This window comes from Brachycentrus maculatus, unplaced genomic scaffold, assembly GCF_059751285.1.
Source record: "Brachycentrus maculatus isolate JH-2025_06_01 unplaced genomic scaffold, ASM5975128v1 h1tg000110l, whole genome shotgun sequence".
Taxonomy (NCBI): Eukaryota; Metazoa; Arthropoda; class Insecta; order Trichoptera; family Brachycentridae; genus Brachycentrus; species Brachycentrus maculatus.
The window spans coordinates 349,619-370,503 of NW_028280863.1; the positions used below are offsets into that span (position 1 = coordinate 349,619).

The following is a 20,885-nucleotide window of genomic DNA, read 5'->3' on the forward strand; positions in this document are numbered from 1 at the left end:
AGTTTATTTATTACTCTGTGCAAAAAAATATATCAACCACAATAAAAAATTCTCAATTATTCCTTTATTCTTCTTGTATTCATAATTTATTCACATAAATTTATTTAACCAGTTTTGAATACAACAATCTAATGTTTTGTAATGTGTTACACATGCAGAATGGTTATGTGGTACAAATTTAAAAAGTACACAAATTCTATAGACCATAAATTTTATTTAGATCTATTAAATGTCACAAAGGTCAAAATAAATCAAAACACCACTCTGAGATTCTAGTATATGGTAATAATATTTACGTATGTATTCTGCACTTAAAACCTCAGCAAAATTTGGTGAAAACATTATAAATATATATTTGCAGTTAATAAAATGCCAGTGTACAGCATCCTCTTTTTAAACAATGTATTCCGAGATGCAAATGATTTGATTTTGCCATGATTTTCTGCAAGTGTGGAGACAGCCCTATGCAAAGTGCCTTTCAGGTAACACAGAATAGCATAAACATAATTTTGCACTAATACAGAGATGTTGAGCTTTTAATTAACCGTGACCCATATCAAGGAGCAATTGCTATATAGATAACATATTCTTGAATAATTTCAAATTTACTGGTAAAACAGACAATACTCACCATCCATATAACTTAATGACTAGGTAGGTCCCTTTTTTTAAATTAAAAATCTGCAATCCGTCACTTAAAATGAAAACAAATTAAAAGGTAAAAAAAATTATTTATTATCCTTATTAAAATTAATGTGCATGAAAAATCAAACTATGTAAATGTGCCAAAATACTAAATAAAGATTTATAAGTCACAATGAAATCTTTGAATGCTCCAAAGGTTTATCAAAACTGAATATGTACCAGGAGATAGCAATGTTCCATGAAGGATTTACGAAAATGTGAAATAAATATGTAACATACATTACATTATTTTTTAATATTGTTGTAGAATAGAACAAATAAAATAATGATCACATAAGTGCATCACCTTAAAACATTTATGGACTTTTACTAATGGATTTGAGTGTTATAAATTATTGAACTAAATTATTTTCATTTTTTAATTAACCCTGTGATAATTCATTTCATCCCAACGCTTTGGTTGATGTCTTCGGATTCTCAAGTTACCGATATAACTTTATTTACGTAGGTAATAATTTGAATGGCTCTATCACTCTCGGAGCTTCCATTTGAAGTATATTTCAAATGATGCAAAAAATCTGCCAGCTTCCCAGCTAAACCGGCTGTCCTCAGAGACAATTTACTCTGTAATCACAATTTTAAAAATCATTAGACAAGCATAAAATATATATTTTAAGCATGTTGAAATATCTAAACACACAATACAGAAGTTTTTGTTTGTAAACACTGAATATGTAATGCTTAAAAAAAGAAAGTTATTTGCATTAAAAATTTAATACTTTAGAATTGCTTTATAATGCGAATACCCTTTTAGGATCTACATTAACATATATGTAGTGGGTATACTGGCAAAAAAAATGTTAACTCTAAAATCCCTGTGTAATAATCCCTGTTATTTAAAGCTTTTAGCCTGAACAAAATACCCGCTATTAAACTTAAAGTTGAATTTTTTTAAAAACCATGACATTGCAAACTACTTATTTTCTGTATTTCGCCAGTTTATAGAATATTGAAAACATTATCATATACATCATGAAGCCAAAATTGCATATTTTTGAGTTAACGTTTTTAGCCAGTACACCCATGATATGTAAAATATACTGAAATTACATATTTTTGTTAAATACAATTTCATAGTATGAGTTAATACTGTATCGTTACAGACCTTATGATGATTAGCTCCTAGTGCCCAAAGAGCTCCACATACTATCAGCTTATCAGGCAATGGAGAGTCCGAAGTAAGAATAGTAGAAAACAGATTGAGAAGTTCCGCTAAAAGAAAAAATTTAATATGTTTAAAATCAATACACAAAATGTACATTGCGTAGCAAAATAATTATTACGTACCATAACCAAATTTGGTTATGGTACGTAATCACTTTAATTAGAAATATACAAATAAAGTCAAAACATATTTATTTACAGCTTTTTCAATAGAGACACTTGCATCAGCCGCAAATACCCATAGTTCTCAGTGTGCATTGAACATTTTGCTATCAACGCATGCTTCACAGTTTACATCTATCAAACATGTCTGAATAAGTGACAAGTGCTCCTTTTGTTTTCATGTACATATTAGCATTTTAGAAAGTCTATCCTTGCATTTACATGCAAACTGGTAGAAGATTATACAAGTCCACCATATGTTTGGAGAGAAGACTTCTACAAAAACAGATAATTATGTGCTACTATAAGATAAGGCACAACTATTTTTCTTCTTTCTCTATCATGTATTTTCTGCCAAATAAAGTATGTATATGCACTCCACATCAATTGCCGGTGGTATCTACTAACGCCGCACGCTTCTCTATGTGTTTGGTGTTTGATCTGACAAAGACGGATGACTATCGGTTGAGATAACCGTTGCTTGGAGCATGTGAATTATTAGAGAGTGCTATTTTTCACAATCATTTTGGATATACGGCTTAATATATGTCTTTTTTTTACAACTTGTAGGTATAACAGTTTATCTGTGAAAATTCACATTAAGTTATTACCGCCCACTGTACACCGCCTATGTATACCTCACAGAACACTCATGTTTTTTGTTGTTACTGATTTTAGACATACTAAATAACATTTCGAAATGGTATATATAGACATATACAGTGGGCGGTAACGGGTTAACATAGAATGGGAAATGTTTTGATATTTTTAGTTAAAAGATTACATGGTTTTTATTTTCAGTGCATAATTTTTTTGATTATCTTAACACTTCTGTCGGTTTTTATTTCTATGCTAGAGAACTTAGAAAAAAATTTTTCAATACCTGAGCCGAGTAGTCGCGGACGATTAAGAGGATTAAATGCACAATTTCTCAGTGGTGGCAGCATCAGACCATTAGCCTGATGTACCAAGGCACACAGAACTCCCGTGTACTCCGCAACCTTTATCTGTCCTTCAGGATACCTAGATATTGTGGATATAAACTTCTCCCACATTACTTCAACCTCTTTCCACTGCTTTTGTCTCTTAGTAACAGCCGGATGCAGTTTGTTTAAATTAGAAAGTATTTCAGTCTATAACAAAAAAGAAAAAAGGGAAAATTTAAAAACTCTAAATTTATCGAAAAAATGCTAGATTGGGTAAATTGACAAGATGAATTTTCATTTTAGTTGCTTGTTTTTTTATGAATGATTTGACTTACTTTAGCAAATATAATAAAATATTTTTACAAATATTTGTCTATACGCGGCTTAATGTTTTTTTAAATAATATATAAAGTAATAAAAATAATCAATTGCTGGAAACCTAAATCATCAATTTGCAGCATTAAATTCTTGTATATTTATTTGGTTGAATGCCTAAGTCCCGGATATTTTCATCTGTCTATGTTTACAATAACTGTTTCCTGCTTTAAAATGTAAAAATATAAACATTATAAAATAATATTTATAAACAAAGTAGGTAATTTATTTTTCTTCCAAATTGTTATGATCTATTAATTTGCGATGGTTATTATTCAAACAGTTTTTATATTATTATGATAACTAACCTTAAGTATTACCGCTCTACAGTGTACATGAGAGCAGACATTCTCCAGTATTTGTAGACAGCCGCATAATGTTGTTAATGAATGTTTACGAGTTACAAGACTCATTTCCTTTCCAACCAAGTCGATTATTTCAACCAACACAGATCTTACACCAACAGTAGTATGCATCGCCTGATTAGCTGAAAATAAAGAAAATGAATTTACTTACAACCACCGAGTGATTGGTGTCGATCAATTCTGCAATATTCACTGAAATATAATATTAAGTAGTCCCTCAATTCGCAAATGATAATGTCATAAGAAAAATGATTTAATATAAGGGACAAATACTCTACGGGAAAAACCATCTTCACTTTTAATTTTTTATATAAATTTTTATTGAAAAAAAGAAAGTTTCCAGAAAAGTTTCATTAAATTGTAAGTTCTCCAGGATTATATTAACAGAATTAACATTATCTTCCTGATTTCAGGGGTAGGCCTTTTTTTATGCATTATTGATTTTATTTTTAAAAAAATGTCACTTACACCTTTTATTATCCTTAAGTACATATCTAAATCTCCTATCAGTTGCATAGTATTATACGGCACAAATGACTAGATCAGTTATCAGATGTAATGCAATTTAACACAACAAATTTGGTTGATGTAAGTAACGGAGATTTTTTTTAAAGTACACCCAACGGATAAAACAGAAAATTTTCAAATAGTTTGCATATACATATAATTAATTAATTTCCTTGTCCAAATCTGTCCCTTAAATTAATTCATAATTCCTGTAACGATATATGTACAATAGTCCCTCCATGATACATTCGTCAGCAATATTCTGATGTTATGAAATTTTGTCAACAGATATGACAAAATAAAAGTGATTTGTTTAGTAATACAAATTTTATAACAATGTTTTGGGTATATTAAAATTATTGTATATAAACACTGGATTTAACCAAGGGGATCAAGATTTTCATATATCGTAATGCTAAATTTACTTTTACATAAAATTATCGCTTAAATTTAGTAACTGAAATAAAAAATCCCCATTATTAAAATGCATATAAACCATGATGCATCATAGGATGCATGAAAAATCAGAACACAGGCTCTTCAAATCATTTTATGAACTTCATTAATGGGGAAAAATATTATAGTAATTTTTATGAGTTCAGTGATCCAGGGCTAATTATGTTCAGAGATGGGGGACTTGTCGGTCAAAGGCAGTCTCGTTATTTACAACCTTATCAATGAACACGGCTCCTGTGAATACAGAAGGACTACAGTAATCTTCTTACATTTTTTCCGTTCTAATTGCCATAAACAGTAAAACAAAAACAAAAAATATACACCTTTTGGACAATTATTTGTGAACACACAGAGCATCTGTATGGTATGAAGACGAATTTCACTAGTAGAAATACACCACGGCCACATTTTGTTTAGTGGAACGATCAAGTTGTGGACGACACTCAGTTCTTTTGCGACAGAACAGTTTGTCATTAAGTTACATAGCAACTGTAGTGTCCAGTCCAGGCAGGTCATGGCGGGGTGTTTTCCTTTACGTTGAAGAATTTCCAGTGGCTTGAATTCTGTCGCCATTGCATACTGTAGTTCATGAAGCAATTCAATTTGATTTTGTATAAAGCCATTATTAACGGCGTATATTTTGGCCCCTTCGCTCACAGCAAACAAACTACATAATCCTAATATTATGTGAATACCCTCGCCATCTAAAAAAAATCATATGAACTTATTTTTATTTATTTTAAAATAGGATACAATAACAATGGGTATTGTTAAATAAGACTTATAAATTTATTAATAAACCATTTCAGTTAATGAAAATAATATTCTTACCTCTAGTAATCGAGTTAATATTTTTCCCTAAATGTAATGTTTTAAATAAATATAATAATGCGGCACAAATATCTTCACTTAAAACAGAATCAACAGATATTGGGATATTAAAATCACTCTCAGAATTATTTAATTTAAAAATAATGTCGTCATTTTTATATTTTTTCTTCAAAATGCCTACCACGGGGCATTTGTTTTCAAAATTTACCAGTTCTGGTAAAATTCCTTGACTTTTACAGAGGGACGATGTTACGGTATTATCAAGGACATTTACTAAATCAACCGATTTATTCCTGTCAGCGTTTTCAATATAACTTTTAAACAATTTTGTAAGACAAAACACAGCTGGAAAGCAAACACCTGAAAATAAAATAATTTCATAAAATTTTAAAAGAATGGCTGCTTATTCATTATTTTTATGTGATAAAAAATTACAATTTAGATGTATTAACGAAGTTTTAATGTCTGATTTGAGTTCACAATCGTATTTTCGGTTATATAAATACATTTTCACATTGTAATAAAATAAAATATATATATAAACCTTTGAAACCTTGATCACCCAAAGAAAGTAATGTGATCTGGAAAAAGCTCAACATCCCAGAATCTGAGAGCAAATTCCATATACAGATGAAGCCATTTCTAGTTTCGGAAAGTGAACCAATTAATAAGAAGGACCATTTCCACATCTCTAATAAAGCAGCATCATATTTGGTTGATTCAGTAGATTTTAGAGCTAAAAACAAAAAGTTATATAAAAAGTAATATATTTTTAATTCCAAAAAAAATTCATGATTAAGATAGGGATAAAAGTTTCAATGATGTGTACATACCCATATATTGGGGTGAAAATAGATTGACAAGCGCACTCACACAATCTTCAGTGTTAATCAACATCGCTTGAACTTCCGAGGACATATTAACCGCCTTTTGTAACGTTCTACATACAGCAGCGATCATTACAATTTTATCTTCATTGCTTGGAACTTTTAAAACGATACATCTAAAACATATAATAATAATAATATTAATATAATAATAATAATAACTATTCAACTTCCAGGATGACTTCATAATACATATATCAATAGTAGAATTATATACCTAAAGAGAATCCTAAAAAGCCCAGTTTTTTCCATATTTTCGGGAATATCTTCAGAGAATAACAATATGTTAAATATCACATCAATCAGAGCTGAAAGCAGTCGTACGGAACACCTTGGTGCACTGTTAACAACCAATTTTATGGGAACTGTCAATTCGCGCTTTGAGTGTGCCACTTCGAGCATCTCTCTATTAGAAAGAACATCTAAAGAAACATTGTCACCTAAAAATGATACACATACAAAAATAAATCTTTAGGTAAAAGTGAAATTTATTTTGTGATACATAAATGATTATTTACCAGTTTCAAACTCTTCTATTTCATTTAAACAAACTTTTGTTAGTGTTGCAGCAATTTTTTCATAAAATTGAGAATTAAAAACATGTATCCCATTATTTCGGACTGTTCTTGATAACTGTAAAAAATAAATTTTATAACTGTAGACACAGATTATATGACATAATATTATTTTCCTTATTATAGTCTCAGTGAGACAAAATTATGCATTATTTATTACTGATACAAAAAATAAGAATGTGTTTAGTATAATGCCATGTTTTTTATTACTATTTTTTTTTATATAAAATATAATCTGATATATAATATTACAAAAAACAGTGCATGTACATCGAATACCATTAAAATAACTTTTTGGGTAATTACTTACCATTAAGTTACTCAGTAAAACAGCAGCTTGCTCACGAAATAGACTAGCCTCGGTTAAGTCTATTACTTTGGACGTAACCATTTCAATAACATTATCGTCAGATTCTTCTAATTCTGTAATTATGTACATATAATAAATTACTAGTAATATATGACAGACGGACTTTCATTTTAAGATTTACATACCTAAAATTCCACCATGATGGAATTCAACAAGAACAAGACTTTAAACTTGTTTTAAATAATAAAAAAAGAACTCAATACAAATATGTATCACAACATAAGCGCCTACTTAAACCAAATTACCTAGAGTTAGGATGTTTTTATAAGAATAAGTGATCGAAAATTCAAATACATACAAAGTACTGTGTTATTTTTTGTTTTATAATAGTAATATATTATTGATGCTCACACAATAGGGACCAAGAGATACACTTGTACATACAACGCATGGGCCATTTTGTTTATACATACATCTATGGTATATTTGAATATTAAAATAGATTGTGTAGTATAGCGCATAAACCATAGTAAAATGATTTGTATATAAACCATACTTTCTCTGAGAATGATGACTATTGCTGGCTGTGAGGATAGCCCGGAAAGCAGCTTGAATGACAAACTTCGTATGATGAGATGTTGAGATTTATACCACAGGAGACAGGCAGAGAGAACATTATTGTTCTCTGGATTACTTGAACAGTTATCGAGCCAAAGCTATAATAAAATTAACAACACAATATACATGCCAGTTTTATAATCTTAAAATAAAAATACTTAGAAAAAAAGTTTTATTTTTAATTTTCCATATAAAACAATGTACATGTTTGAGATATTTCAAATACATACAATTTGTATTTTTCATGAAAAAATAGCCATTTAATAAATTTTCATAATTGAAATTAAAAAAATTATAAAATTAATTGATTTTTTTTTCACTTCAATTACTTCTTGCAACCACAATAAAAGGGCATACGGATGTCACTTCATGTGGTCGGCTAATTTACTTAGTTTTAAATTATGGATGGAATTTTGTTTTCATCGTAGCTTTATTTATAATTTTTGCTTTTTTATAAGAAAATTGTAAGGGCTAACATTACTTCAAAATTTAAATTTAAAGGACATTAATATATCTTGACATTTTCACATTGAAACAGTTCGGTTTCTCAGGCTCAGTTGGAGCGATATATATATACATGAAAAAACCCAGTAGAAATGCTAAAATTTTACGATAGTTTTATTTCATATTGTTAACAATATAAATAAATATGCGACTTACTTGCATTTTCTTCTTGTCACCTAATGAATCTTCAAGCAAATGGCACAATACTATGAAGCAGTTTTGCACTAAAGCCAATCCCTTGTATCCGACATAGTTATTACCTACATAAGACACGCAGAGCATGCGGGCCATATGTTTCATTAGCGCATTCAGTGAATCATTATTTGTCTCCTTTATACTGATAAACGTTAGCTGCGTCAAACATTTAACTATTTGACCGACATATGCTGAAAATAAATACATTGGTGTAGACATTATTATGCTTAATATTTTCTATAAAAGTGAATCCTTTAAATGCAAACTTATTTGCAGGCTCAACTGATTCATAAGACCAATAGATTGATATTGTAAAATAAAATTAATAACACTTTAATTGAACAAAATATAGCTACACTAAAAAGTAAATTAAGCATGTGCCCTGCACATTATTATATGACAGTATGAACTAACCTTACGTATAAATTTTTTAATTTTGTATTAATCCAAAATAATAAACGGACATAGAGTTTGTTGACATCTTCGAAACTATACATATTAAAGTTCATATTAGAAGACTTGCTTAGTAAAAATAAGCTTAATAATAAAATAAAAGGTCTTTGTTATATTGATTTTTTGCATGTTAAAATAATTATTTTGTGGAAACTTTTTTGAAATCTTCAGACAAGTTTAATATAGTAATGCTTATCATTTTAAACAATTTAAATGTTTTTACCTAAGCTGTAATAATCAAATATATCAACTTCAGCGAGGCAGTCTGTTAGGTGATCCTTGAGAACTTCCCAGGCAGTGTTTAACTCATCTTCGTAAGAATCCTTCACATCTACATCATACTGATATTTCTGACACAGGAGGCAGCAGTTACTAATTAAAGCAATTATGTTTTGGCGAAGCCTGTTTGGAGTTTGGTCAGCACTATCCGTCCAGTTGGAATCCAAACCGGAATGTTTTAGTAAAGATGTTATCCCTCGCGTGGTGTCACTTATAGATCCAAGTATCCAAGAAACTGACGAGATGTCCTTACACCCTAGAAAGAAAAATTTATTGATTATAAAATTCTTGATTGCTGGCAACCCTTTCATATGAACCTTGTCTATTGACCGCTCACATATATGGTCATTATTGTTCAGCTACCAACTATCAATGCACTATTAAATTTCTGCATTCATCCATTGTCAGGAGGGAACAGTCGCTTGATGTTAAATGGTGTGTCATATCATGTACTTTTAGCGCAGAAAGGGTTTTCTTCTGCTAACAGATTGCAAATATCAAAAGCGTGGTTAAAAATAAAAGATATCTTTATAATGGACAACACTTTTGCTCAACAGATTAGAATTATTTAGAGTATATAACATATTGTACAAACCGTTTATTATAAGGGAATCCAAAAAAGTAGATAGGCATTTAGTCACATTCAATAGTAATGAAGAATCTTTAGGACTTGCTGGAGAGGATAAAATAAACCGAGAAAATGTGCCACTCCACGGCAGGTCTTCTATTTCGGCTATACCATGTCCACCATCTGTGACAAGTAATAGATATCTAGAACAGAAAAAAAAAGAAATTTAAAATGTGATTGAGAATTGCTGATCACTGCTCTGTTATTGTTTTACAAGCGAGTTGTTGATAGAACTTTCAATACAATACGTTTGATTAAAAATCAAAGAAAGAAGAAGCAAACCATTAATGAACTATTTTTTATCATACCCAATAAGTGTATCCAATGCTTTATTCACAGTTTTGTGCGAAGTGGCATTCTGAATTTGATAGAGGGTGGAGACGCATCCTTGCATAGGACTGCTGGCTTTGAGGATAGCGAGATCAGGTCCCGTCATCATGAGACACGAGCCGAAGTCCGCTGACTGTGCGGCCGCAGTCTCCGGTACGTATGGCCACCTCACCACCTTATCCACTCCGCCGTACCATTCAGTACACCAGAATACACGCAAGTAATTGCTTATGGACGGGTCTTTAAATAATGATTCTGAAATAGAATTGACACTAAATGTTCAAAAACACATGAACAGATGAATTTCATAGGGTTTTAAGTAACAAACAGTAAAAAAGTTAAGTTTTAAATACATACATAATACATATTAAGTTTGGTTGGTCATTATATTTTAAAACAATTCTTCTAGATTACAATTCTCGAATTAGAAAGATTAATCCCTCGATATATATACTTTGAAAAATAAAATATACTAAAAAAGGAATAAGTAACATGTAAACTCAACTAAATGCTAGAAATATTTTTAAAGTGACTTACCAATTTTTTCTTGCCTTTGATGAGGGCTGAATTCACTATACGATTTGCATTTAAATGGTAAATTTGTTCTTTTGACAATAGAATGCGGCAAGGATAGTTCACTATGAATATCCTCATTTGTACTTACATCACAAATATTCATTGTTACTTGTGAAAATGACAACAAGCACAATAATTGTGCGACAGTTATGGTGAAACTTTCTTCATTCGGAAATAGAAATAAGGCTGCAACAACAAACCACATGTAAAATGCAAACTATAACTGTTTTTACAATTTATTTTAAATCCAAAGTCATATTTCTCAACAATACAGACTAATTTGTACATATTCGGTGAATTTATTTTCAACATTAATGTATTGATAGAATTCTAACAAGAGCACATCAAATGTGCTATATTTATTTAAAATGATTTTCTTGTACATATTTATCATCATGATATTGTACATATAAATACATATAACTAACCTCTCAGGACGTTTAATAAAATTTCCTGATGTTCTGCTGCCCATTGCCGAATAGTTGCATTACAATAGCATAAACTATTTAGAATGGAGACACAACTCATAGCTGACTCAGGGAAGCTGGTGTACTCAAAGGTGGTGAGAGATGCTCTGTAAAAAACGTACAATTTATGCACAAATTTGAAATAACTATGCAATAGCTAAAAAAATATTTTAAGTTTACCAGTTACAAAATAATATCTATATTTAAGGCTGGTTGTAAGAATGACATAAATAAATTAAACAGGAAACATACTTTAGGTAATGAATGATAATTTTACATCCCTTGTTGGTGAGGAATGGTTCGTGGAGGGAGGGCTGCTGCATCATGACAGCCAACTGCGCCAGAGCAGACCTTCGGAACGAAGGGTCGATATCGGGAGCATCTCCAGCACCACCAGAAGAACGCATCGCTTTATCATCTCTAAAGGACGGGTTATTGTTGCTCAGTAAAGACATCACTTGGAGTAAAGAGCCTTTCTAAAACATAAATAATCTTTAAGTGATGACGACGGTTGGCGTTTAATAATCGGAGGGTCAGATCTAGTTTTGAATTTCGCTGTTTAAAACCTAAGAAACATTTTTCAATCATACATAATAAAATTTATAAAGTGGTGTAAAAGCGAGATAGTACTGTAAATAACATAAGGAATGTAGTGTAAGGAAATACAGTCAAATTGCTTTAAAAAATAATAAAAGTATGTAGTTCAAATAAGTACAAACTTACTTCGTAAAAAGATTGATCACCATGCTTGATAATGTTAAAGTTATTAGGAGTAATATTCCTCATCATAGCACACAGAATGTCAGGCCTCATACATTCATGTTTCGGCAGCAAATTGTCCGAATCTGTAAGAAAACACCAAAACTGAATGAGAAACAAATTAAAACACATTATTTATGAAAAGTTAGAAATCCAGTATGACAAAATAATTTCATTAATTGATTCAGCAGTCAGTTTATGGTAAAATGTATCCATTTTTAAGTTTTACTTATTATATACCACTATTTCTTAAAATCTATTGTGATACATGCTTCGATGCATTCTGCATCATTTTCAAACATTGTGTATGAAGTAAAGTCTAAATAAAAATAAAAAACAGCTCCTACCCCCTCTTCAACCTTCCCAAGTCCCAAGGTCTCAAAGTCCTAAAGACACAACTCTAAAATTTAGACTTGGCTTCAACTACGGTGTTTAAAAATTATGTGGAATGTATCGAAACACGTATGTATCACAATAGATTTAAAAAAATAATGGTATTTACTAAGTAAAACTTAAATTAAAAATGGTAAAATAATGACTGCCAACTTAATCGAAACTGCTTTTCTTTCTCCGTTTCCAATATAGTAATGGAAAAAATAATGTAGTAAACTAACCTTCTTGATAACTTAGAAACTTGGTTAAATTTAGCGACCCCTCCATTTGGGCTGCGAAACATTTAGAGAAAAGCAATCTGACATTTCCCATCATCAAATCTATTTTTGGTATCAACATACACTGCCCAATTTTCAAATCCAATGTTTTTATCACCGACTGACCTGAAATGAGAGATTATTAAATTATTGATTTAAAATAAAAACCTTGTGATATTATTTCTTCCTTCTATAAAAATAAGTTCAAGAGTTTCATAAAACATTTTTATGATTTGGTGCATATCAAAACTTGATATAGTACATAAAATGGTTACCATGTTTGCAATACATTAAGGGTGTACTCTCAATACAATTCAATACTGACCGGCTGTGCGACAGGCCACATGTGTTGTACGCGCACAATTTTTTTAGAAAATATACTGATTTTATTTTTCACTCCTTACCTTTCAGTAACTCTTCTTTTGAAAACCATATATTAATGAAGAAAAACTAATTTTTTCAATACAAAAAAGGGTTTTCAGCAAAAAATTCAATTGCATTAAGTGTTACCTGGATTTAAACAAAATTAAGCTGCGGGCTATCGATTATCCCGCCTTAATGTTACACTATGTAAATTTTTATATCATTTTACACATTTATTTATAAAAGCATCAACAAACCAAAAGGATCATCATAAGCCCCACGCATGTGCAAGTAAGGTAAAGCAGGTATCAGAGCTTCCAATAGCTTCTCCCATCCTTTGTCTGACATCAAAAGTTTGCCTTTAAGTAAGTGCTGAATAATTTCAGTTGCAAAATGATTCACCTGAAAATGATAAACTCAAATCATCCAATCAATATTTAAAACCAGTACAGGCAGATTGTGAATTGTAATTCTACATATCGTAGTCGTACAGGAGAAAGTGACCAACTACCAAAACGTAAAATGTGCAGGAGGACCATTTAAGTTACTTTTGCTAGGCAAGAAAATAAACATCAATGCAGTTAGACATTTTTACTAAGTCAATATATTATACTTCCAAGTTTAAAATCATTTTTTAAGGGCAATATGTATTAAGCTAGTATGATATCAAACAGTCAATGATCACGTTTTTGTAAAACAATGCACTTGGTCACTTTCTCCTGTATGACTACGATATTACACTAGAAATAACTTAATTCAAACGTACCTTCTTAGAGTTACATTCGACGCCTTGGCTACAAATTTCTATCAATATGGATGGATGCAATAAAAATGCCAGTGAGTTTTCATCGTAAACATTGGAATCTTTTGTTTGAATGACCCCTCCTAATACTCTGACGATGACGTCATTTACAGCCGAGTAGAATCCTTCCTGAACCCACTGACGCTTGTGAGCCAACAGTGTAAGTGTAATATATCTTATATCATCCATAATATTAGTATTCAGTTTCCATTGTGGTAATTTTACACAGAAAACATCAATAACAAAATTAAAGTAGTGAACATTCTTGTGAAGTTCTAAAGCCGGTAATGATTCTCTTAATATCCTCATTATTTTAGGTGAAGTGTTTAGATTGTCATAGTTTTGAAGTAAATTAACAGAGGCAGTCAAAGCGTGACAAAGTTTCTCAGCATCCAAGAACAAAGCATATTTTTTTTGATCTTCAAAACTCACTACATCAGAAACCTGCACAGATATAATATCACAAGTTAGATACGTAATACAAATAGCAATGGGATGAATTTGATTAAAATCATCGAGTTATTTGAATAACCCATTCATTAAAATAATTATCCGATTGATTGACTTCATCCAGAAGTTTGTATTTAAAGTTAAAATTAGTTGTTGATACTAGTTACCATAAGCAATGAATTAAAAAATGCTAGCTTCATTTTAGAGCTAACAACCTTTTTTTGTCAATTAAGATATTGTTAAATATAATAACAATTATTTAGTACTATACCGATATTTTATCCTTTAACTTTTGGTGCAGATCAGGAAATAGTAACAAGCGGGACACGTCGGGAAGAGAGTTATATAAATTGGAAGTGAATGATGATGGTACTAAAGTAGACTTAGTACACAATTTTGAAAAATCAATAGCAAAAGATAATAAGCGCAAATAAGTAATCCGGTATGACGGATCATTCGAGTCACATGTGGTGAAGGATATTCTGGAATGAAAACATTCAATTACAGGATGCTTCCGTTATATGTGTTTTGGACATTGTATTTTTAGTATATTGATAGATATTGTACCTGTATCTGTTCAGAACTTCGCCTAGGGTTCGTAAAACCACGATGAATTTCTGAGCAACTTGCTGTGTAAATTTATTCGACTGGTGATCTCTCCATAAATCCTTTGAAATTATCTTACTTAAAACATTACCAGCCTCAAAGCATAATGACAAGGCAATATTCATTTCTTTCTGAAATGTTAAATTTATTATTTTCAACAATCTTTTTCAAAGGGGTTTATTTTTTTTATTTTTGCAGCAAAATTATAATTTTAGTGGATAAAAGTATCGGGTTGTGGTCCCGTGGTTAGTGTCGCGGCCTCTTAAGTCAGAGTGTCTCGGTTCGAACCCACTACACCATAATTTGATACCTATTTCTAATAATGAGCCGCTTAGACTCACATAAATAGTATGAAATTGAAATGTTTGTGTAAATAATAAAAACACAAATATGCATTTTTCATTAAATATTTGTAAAAAAATATTAAATAAATAGATTAGACCCACCATATCATTACTTTGGAATCAAATAATAGAAAATATATTTATATGAAATCACTTCAAAATGAAAGATACAAAATAACAAATTAAAATATGTATCACAAGAAATTTAATAAGCCAGCTATGGTATGGAATATGTGATAATAAAAAAAAATACACCTACAAAAATATACTTAATAATAAAAATGAAAATGGTATTTTCTGGCGTTTCTCATGTGTGTGATTATAATCCAGGATTCGGATCTCACATACTAATATAAGAGTTTCTGCTTAGTAAAAAGCTTCTTTACATCTCACCAATAGATGTCTCTAGTGAAGTTCTAGTGATTCAAGAACAAGGTTTCTAAATTGGTTCATATATATAGAACTTCCAAGAATTTGAGTAGTGTGGTTGTCAATAATGGGTAGAATTGGTGAATGTTACACGTGTGTAAAGTGATCACTTAAACCAGCCTATGACGGTCGTCAGCCCCGTAAATGCCCAGACTTCCATATTCTTCTTCATCTTTGATGAGATGTCAAAAAATTATATAAAAATACACCATTCTTACCATTGAAAACAGTGTATCATTTTGTTCCGCGTTTGACATCTGAGAAACACCCTGTCCCAAACTGTTGGTAATTAGGTATATGGTATCGAGACAGAAAGACGGCAAAGGAATTTGGCTTATGGCATCACCACAATCAATAATGGGTTCACGGAATTCATTTTCTGACTGAAAAATATTCTCCGATATGCCGGTACCATGTGATGTAAGACTTCCGATGTACTCCAAGCTGTGAAAACCTGTTTTCTGAGAAGGAAAATGATTTGATTAAGACTATAGAACTCAAGATGACGTGAATAATACAAACTGTATATAGAGATAAAGAGAATATAAAATATTTATTATGCTTGTTATTTGAATATTTCAGATATATCAAATAACAAGCATAATTATAGACACCTTTTAAAAATAAATCTGTCGGGTTGTGATCCCGTGTTTAGTGTCACGGACTCTTTAGTCAGAGTTTCTCGGTTCGAACCTACTCTACCTCAATTTGATACCTATTTCTAATAATGAGCCCCTTAGGCTCACAGAAATAGTATGAAATTGAAATATTTGTGTAAATAATAAAAACAACTTTTTTTTAAATAATAAAATAAAACATTTTCGGCTCTTTTTCTCAAATTTTACCTTCATACTTTTACGGAGTATGTAAACATGAAGTTGAACCAATTGATATATTTTTACTTATATGCGTATTTAAATATAATATTCTTTAAACCTTACTTTGCAATGCCTGAAATGAGGATCACACATCTGTTGGATTCTTTTATTCAGTGCCCATGATATCTTATATAATGCCTCCATTGATAAAACGCTGGTTTCCAAGCTTAGATTCATTTTATATAATTGCTAAAAACAAACATGAAAATTCATGTAAAGCTAAGAAAAAAGTAAAAATAAGCTTTGTAAAAATATTTATTTAACTATGAGAAATTTTCACAATATTTTCTATATCCGTCATATCTGAAATTTTTCGAAAAATAATTTTATTTTAAATAAGAAAAAATATGAGTATCTTTCATCCAGAAAAGGTGACAAAAGAATAGGTATTGACATACCCAAGTAGCAACATTTTAAACACTATTTTTTTATTTAAAAGTATTGTACATAAATAGATAATAATATTACAACATTCACACTAGACCAGACTTACTTGTATAATTTTGGGTCGGTTCAAAAATAATTCAGGAGGAAAATCTTTCAAGAGGATATCAATAAAGAACCTTGTGGTACGTTCCACCGAATGCGGTGAGCATATAGTATCTTCGATCATCGATATTGTACTTGCATCTGTGTCACAAAGTTGACACCATGGCATAAGGTATATTTTGATACCTTGGCATGACCTATTCGGAAAATAAAGATTTGTGCTTATTTGTTATAAATATAAATATAAATATTTTTTGTTGATATTATAATTGTTTATTTATATTATAATTAATCAATTTATCAAGACACTTACAAGTCATGTGACTTCACTCCTTCATTTCGAGACCAAGGTAAACTGTAACGGTTAGAAATATGTCCCATTGAGAATGTCTCATCTTCTGGAGGAGCATATTGCTGGGAGGAAATTTCACCTGTCATATTCCCTTCTATAACATCTGATCTAAATATTGAAAAAATATATTTATTATAAATTCCTTAACATAATATTTTTCAAAATATATCAATTTTATTGTAATTGTAACATTACTATTCTATATATATATTTTTTTTTTAAGAAAGTCGAAAAATCATGAAAATTGTTTGGATAAAAATTCACAGTTTAATTTTTTTTATGAATCGTGTAATAAAATCATTTTAAAAATGTATTGCTTTTAATAATGATTTAAGAAATTTAAAAAAAATGTGTTTCTGATTTTTTCAGCAAGCATAGGCACTCGCTTTTGATTATCCATACAAATTATAAAAAAGAGTTTGAAAAAACTTTTTTTCTCAACTATCGTAATGCTACTCCATAGTTGAGATGTTCTACTTTTGCTAAATTTTGCCATTTATAAAATGTTTTTCAAATATATAGTTTTTATGTTGAGCTTGCAGAGAAATTTAAATATTGAAAAAAAAAACAATATATTTCTTGTTACTCTTATAAAATAAAATATAGTTAGGTACTCTTACACTAAACTGGGCGATATTTCCAAATCCGGAATGTTTAAACTGTCATCATTTAAAGAAATGTTTCTTGTTTCCAGATATTTGATTATATCCCGATATTCCTCTGAATGTTGTGGAATTACTTTTTCCTTGATTTTGTTCAAATCTTTCAGTAACATATTTAGAGAGAAATGTTTTATAAGGATGTCTCCACATGATGACTGGAATAGAAATCATTAAAAACTAAATTCAAATACAGTAGAACCGTTCAATTACATGAACTAATTGGGGATGAGTGTAGCCTAAATACATATTTCAGAAAATTCAGATAATAAAAAAAAACTACGCACACTGTGTAGGGCACACAGTGTGTGAGATCAAGTAGGTCAAATACTTGAAAGCGGTCAGGTCAGGAGTCAAAATAATTGTCTGGTTTGTATGAGAAGAAGCATGAATGCGGAAGAGACAAGTGTGGAGTTCTATTCTCTCTGCCTACCCCCAGGAAAAGCGGGTTGATGGTTGGTTAGTTAACTTATAGTAATGACTATTTAAAAAAAATGTTTTAACTTTTAAACTAGCAACTCAATGCCTATTCTGTCTTATTTTACTCACTTATTTATTCACAGAGTAAAAACGTATTGGAATTGACTATTTTCTAGTAAAATGTGATAAAACCCTTCATATATATATTGAATAAAACTAGGACATACCTTTAAAATAGATAGAATTATTTTCAAAGCTTTGTCCTGATAGTCTGTATCACCATAATCAAACCACCGGAACAACAGCCCCATCAATTCCTTGGACCGATTTAATTCATCATCAAATTTTATTCCATGCTCCAATTTTGAAAATAAGCTGTGTAAGGACCTTTGACGAATTTCTTTTATTGGATGAGCTATCAGGAAAAAAAACATAGGTGTCATAGCATTAATAAAATACTATAATTTATCGAAAACACAAGATTAAAGCAGCAAATATTAATATTCAATCCCTATTATCTTCGTTCAATGCATGGTAGGGATTTACTACGAATTTACTCAAATTAATGAACATAAAAAAATGTACATTTGTCAATTTGAAAAAAAAATCAAGATACCTATTTTTCTTAGATGTTGGGACTTAATTCGTAAATCTTCCATTTCTCTATTTTTTATATAATCAATATATTAAGATTTAGACCCAAATATTGAAAACAATTTGGACAAACTAGGATAAATCAAAAACGTCAGTTGAAATATCCGCTGAAACAAAGATAAACCAATACAAACTTCGAAATTCAAAACAACCCAAACTGACATATACCAAAGACAGTTTAATATTAACCATAGATCCTAATTAGAAAATTTAGGAGTAGGTAGGTAGGGGAAGCCGGGGCAGAACGGAGTACCTAAACGTTTGATGCGAAATATGACAATGAATTTAAAAAAAAAATATTTCGATTTTGTTTTTTTATATTCTATTTATTTAGTTCTCTTTGGACAATGTTATGAAAGAAAAATATTAAAAAAAACTACAACTTGTAATTCAAAACTTTAAACAAAAAGGAAAGTTAAATTTTCCCATTCTGTCAGGAAGGAGGTAGAATGGAGTACACGTATTAGATGACTTATTAATAAGGTGCAGAATCGCAGATTCATCATTATCACTGTCTGTCTAGGTCAGCACATTGTAAATGAGCCCATCTGTATCAATTCACAGAATAAGAACAAGAACACCAGTTTTCATTCGACTTGGAATAAAGATAACTGGCATATTCATTTTGCGAACTATTGTCGTAGTAATTTTTACTCTTCTCAGTTTGTTTTTTTTTCTTTTCTTTTCATTTTACTGAATTTCGTTAATTTAGATTTTTTCGTTCTATCTAGTTTTTTTTTTTCAAAATTGCCGCTTTCCTTCTTTTTTACGGATCTTTTTTGTGCTGATTTAACTTTAGGTTGAGGTATCATCTTAAAATGAAGCACTTTCGAAAAAAGTTTTAGATTGTGTAGAGCCTGTGAAGGTGTAAGACATTCATGAACAACCAAAGCGTTCAACATCAATGTCCATATTTGTAACGTCTTGAAGAGTCTGGGAAACTGTAAAATCCTGAGCAAATCCTGAGGAATTTAGATAGGTACCAGATTCTGGTCGTCGTGTTTTTCAGGAGTTTTGTGAACTTCTACTAAGGTTTAACTTCTTAATATATTTTATAATGGAGTGGGATGGTTATTCATCTCAGGCGTTATTTGAGAATCTGTGCTTGGAACAAGTTTTCAGTTGAAGTAGTGAGTGAAGTGCCTAAATAGATATCAGTAGTCAGTGAGGGCAGAAAATCGATATTTGTCAGATACCCTTTTTACTACCTATTTGTTCATTAATAACAGTTTCTACAGCTTGTTCCAAATTTTTGACAAGCATTTTTGTCTGTCAGTTTTTTTGACAAAATGCCGCACCATGTCTATTAACAATATAAACGGAATAAAATGTCACAAAGTCTCATTTATCTTAATCAACAAATAAAACTGGGGCACAGTGGGATATTCCCATTCCACCCCACCCCGTTCTGCCCCAATATGAATGTTTGAATTGGATGTCAAATAAGAGGATTTTAGAAAATGATATTACACGTTAGGTATTATATTATATGAAAGACTTCACGATGAAACACATGACTAAATATCATTACAAAAGAAGATACAAATTACACCATATACCTCGGAAGACTACAACAGTGATTTACAAATGTTGCGTAAATTTTAGTACGTTTGGAATATTGTGACGTGATTTAGAGCCGCACTGACACTAACTAATGAGTTGCGGCTGGCTACTGAGTGATAAAATACAATTGCCTTGCATCCTTCACCACCCCACA

General features: G+C 30.5%; 1 protein-coding gene across 2 annotated transcripts; it reads right to left on the minus strand.

Moving 5' to 3' along the window:
* Nucleotides 1–930: 930 nt before the first annotated feature.
* Nucleotides 931–19,317, minus strand: ana3 (rotatin homolog anastral spindle 3). Of its 2 annotated transcripts, XM_088259110.1 has the most exons (32): nt 19,131–19,317; nt 18,742–18,929; nt 18,056–18,252; nt 17,397–17,543; nt 17,088–17,280; nt 16,658–16,783; nt 15,935–16,177; nt 14,905–15,074; nt 14,609–14,819; nt 13,852–14,331; nt 13,343–13,487; nt 12,687–12,848; nt 12,037–12,158; nt 11,566–11,789; nt 11,275–11,420; nt 10,808–11,032; nt 10,249–10,525; nt 9,908–10,083; nt 9,257–9,568; nt 8,542–8,771; nt 7,820–7,979; nt 7,264–7,376; nt 6,897–7,011; nt 6,596–6,818; nt 6,325–6,494; nt 6,036–6,227; nt 5,492–5,851; nt 4,984–5,364; nt 3,641–3,819; nt 2,915–3,164; nt 1,811–1,917; nt 931–1,269 (listed from the first exon to the last, which is right to left on the minus strand). In XM_088259110.1, exons 1-32 carry the CDS (start codon nt 19,171–19,173, stop codon nt 1,123–1,125), a joined length of 6,414 nt encoding a protein of 2,137 aa, XP_088115236.1. In that variant the 5' UTR covers nt 19,174–19,317; the 3' UTR covers nt 931–1,122. The 2 variants fall into 2 exon arrangements, with proteins under 2 accessions (XP_088115236.1, XP_088115238.1); XM_088259112.1 differs by lacking the exons at nt 18,742–18,929; nt 19,131–19,317 and having other exon boundaries at nt 17,397–17,538; nt 18,056–18,169.
* Between the last annotated feature and the right edge of the window lie 1,568 nt (nt 19,318–20,885).

Coding starts and splice junctions, on each gene's coding strand:
- ana3 (XM_088259110.1), bottom strand. CDS start 19,173: ATGGAAGATTTACGAATTAAGTCCCAACATCTAAGAAAAATAG. Junction 7,377..7,819: donor AGTCATCATTCTCAGAGAAA/GTATGGTTTATA, acceptor ACATAATTACAG/AATTAGAAGAATCTGACGAT. Junction 3,820..4,983: donor CACAAATAATTGTCCAAAAG/GTGTATATTTTT, acceptor CTTTATTTTCAG/CTAATCAGGCGATGCATACT.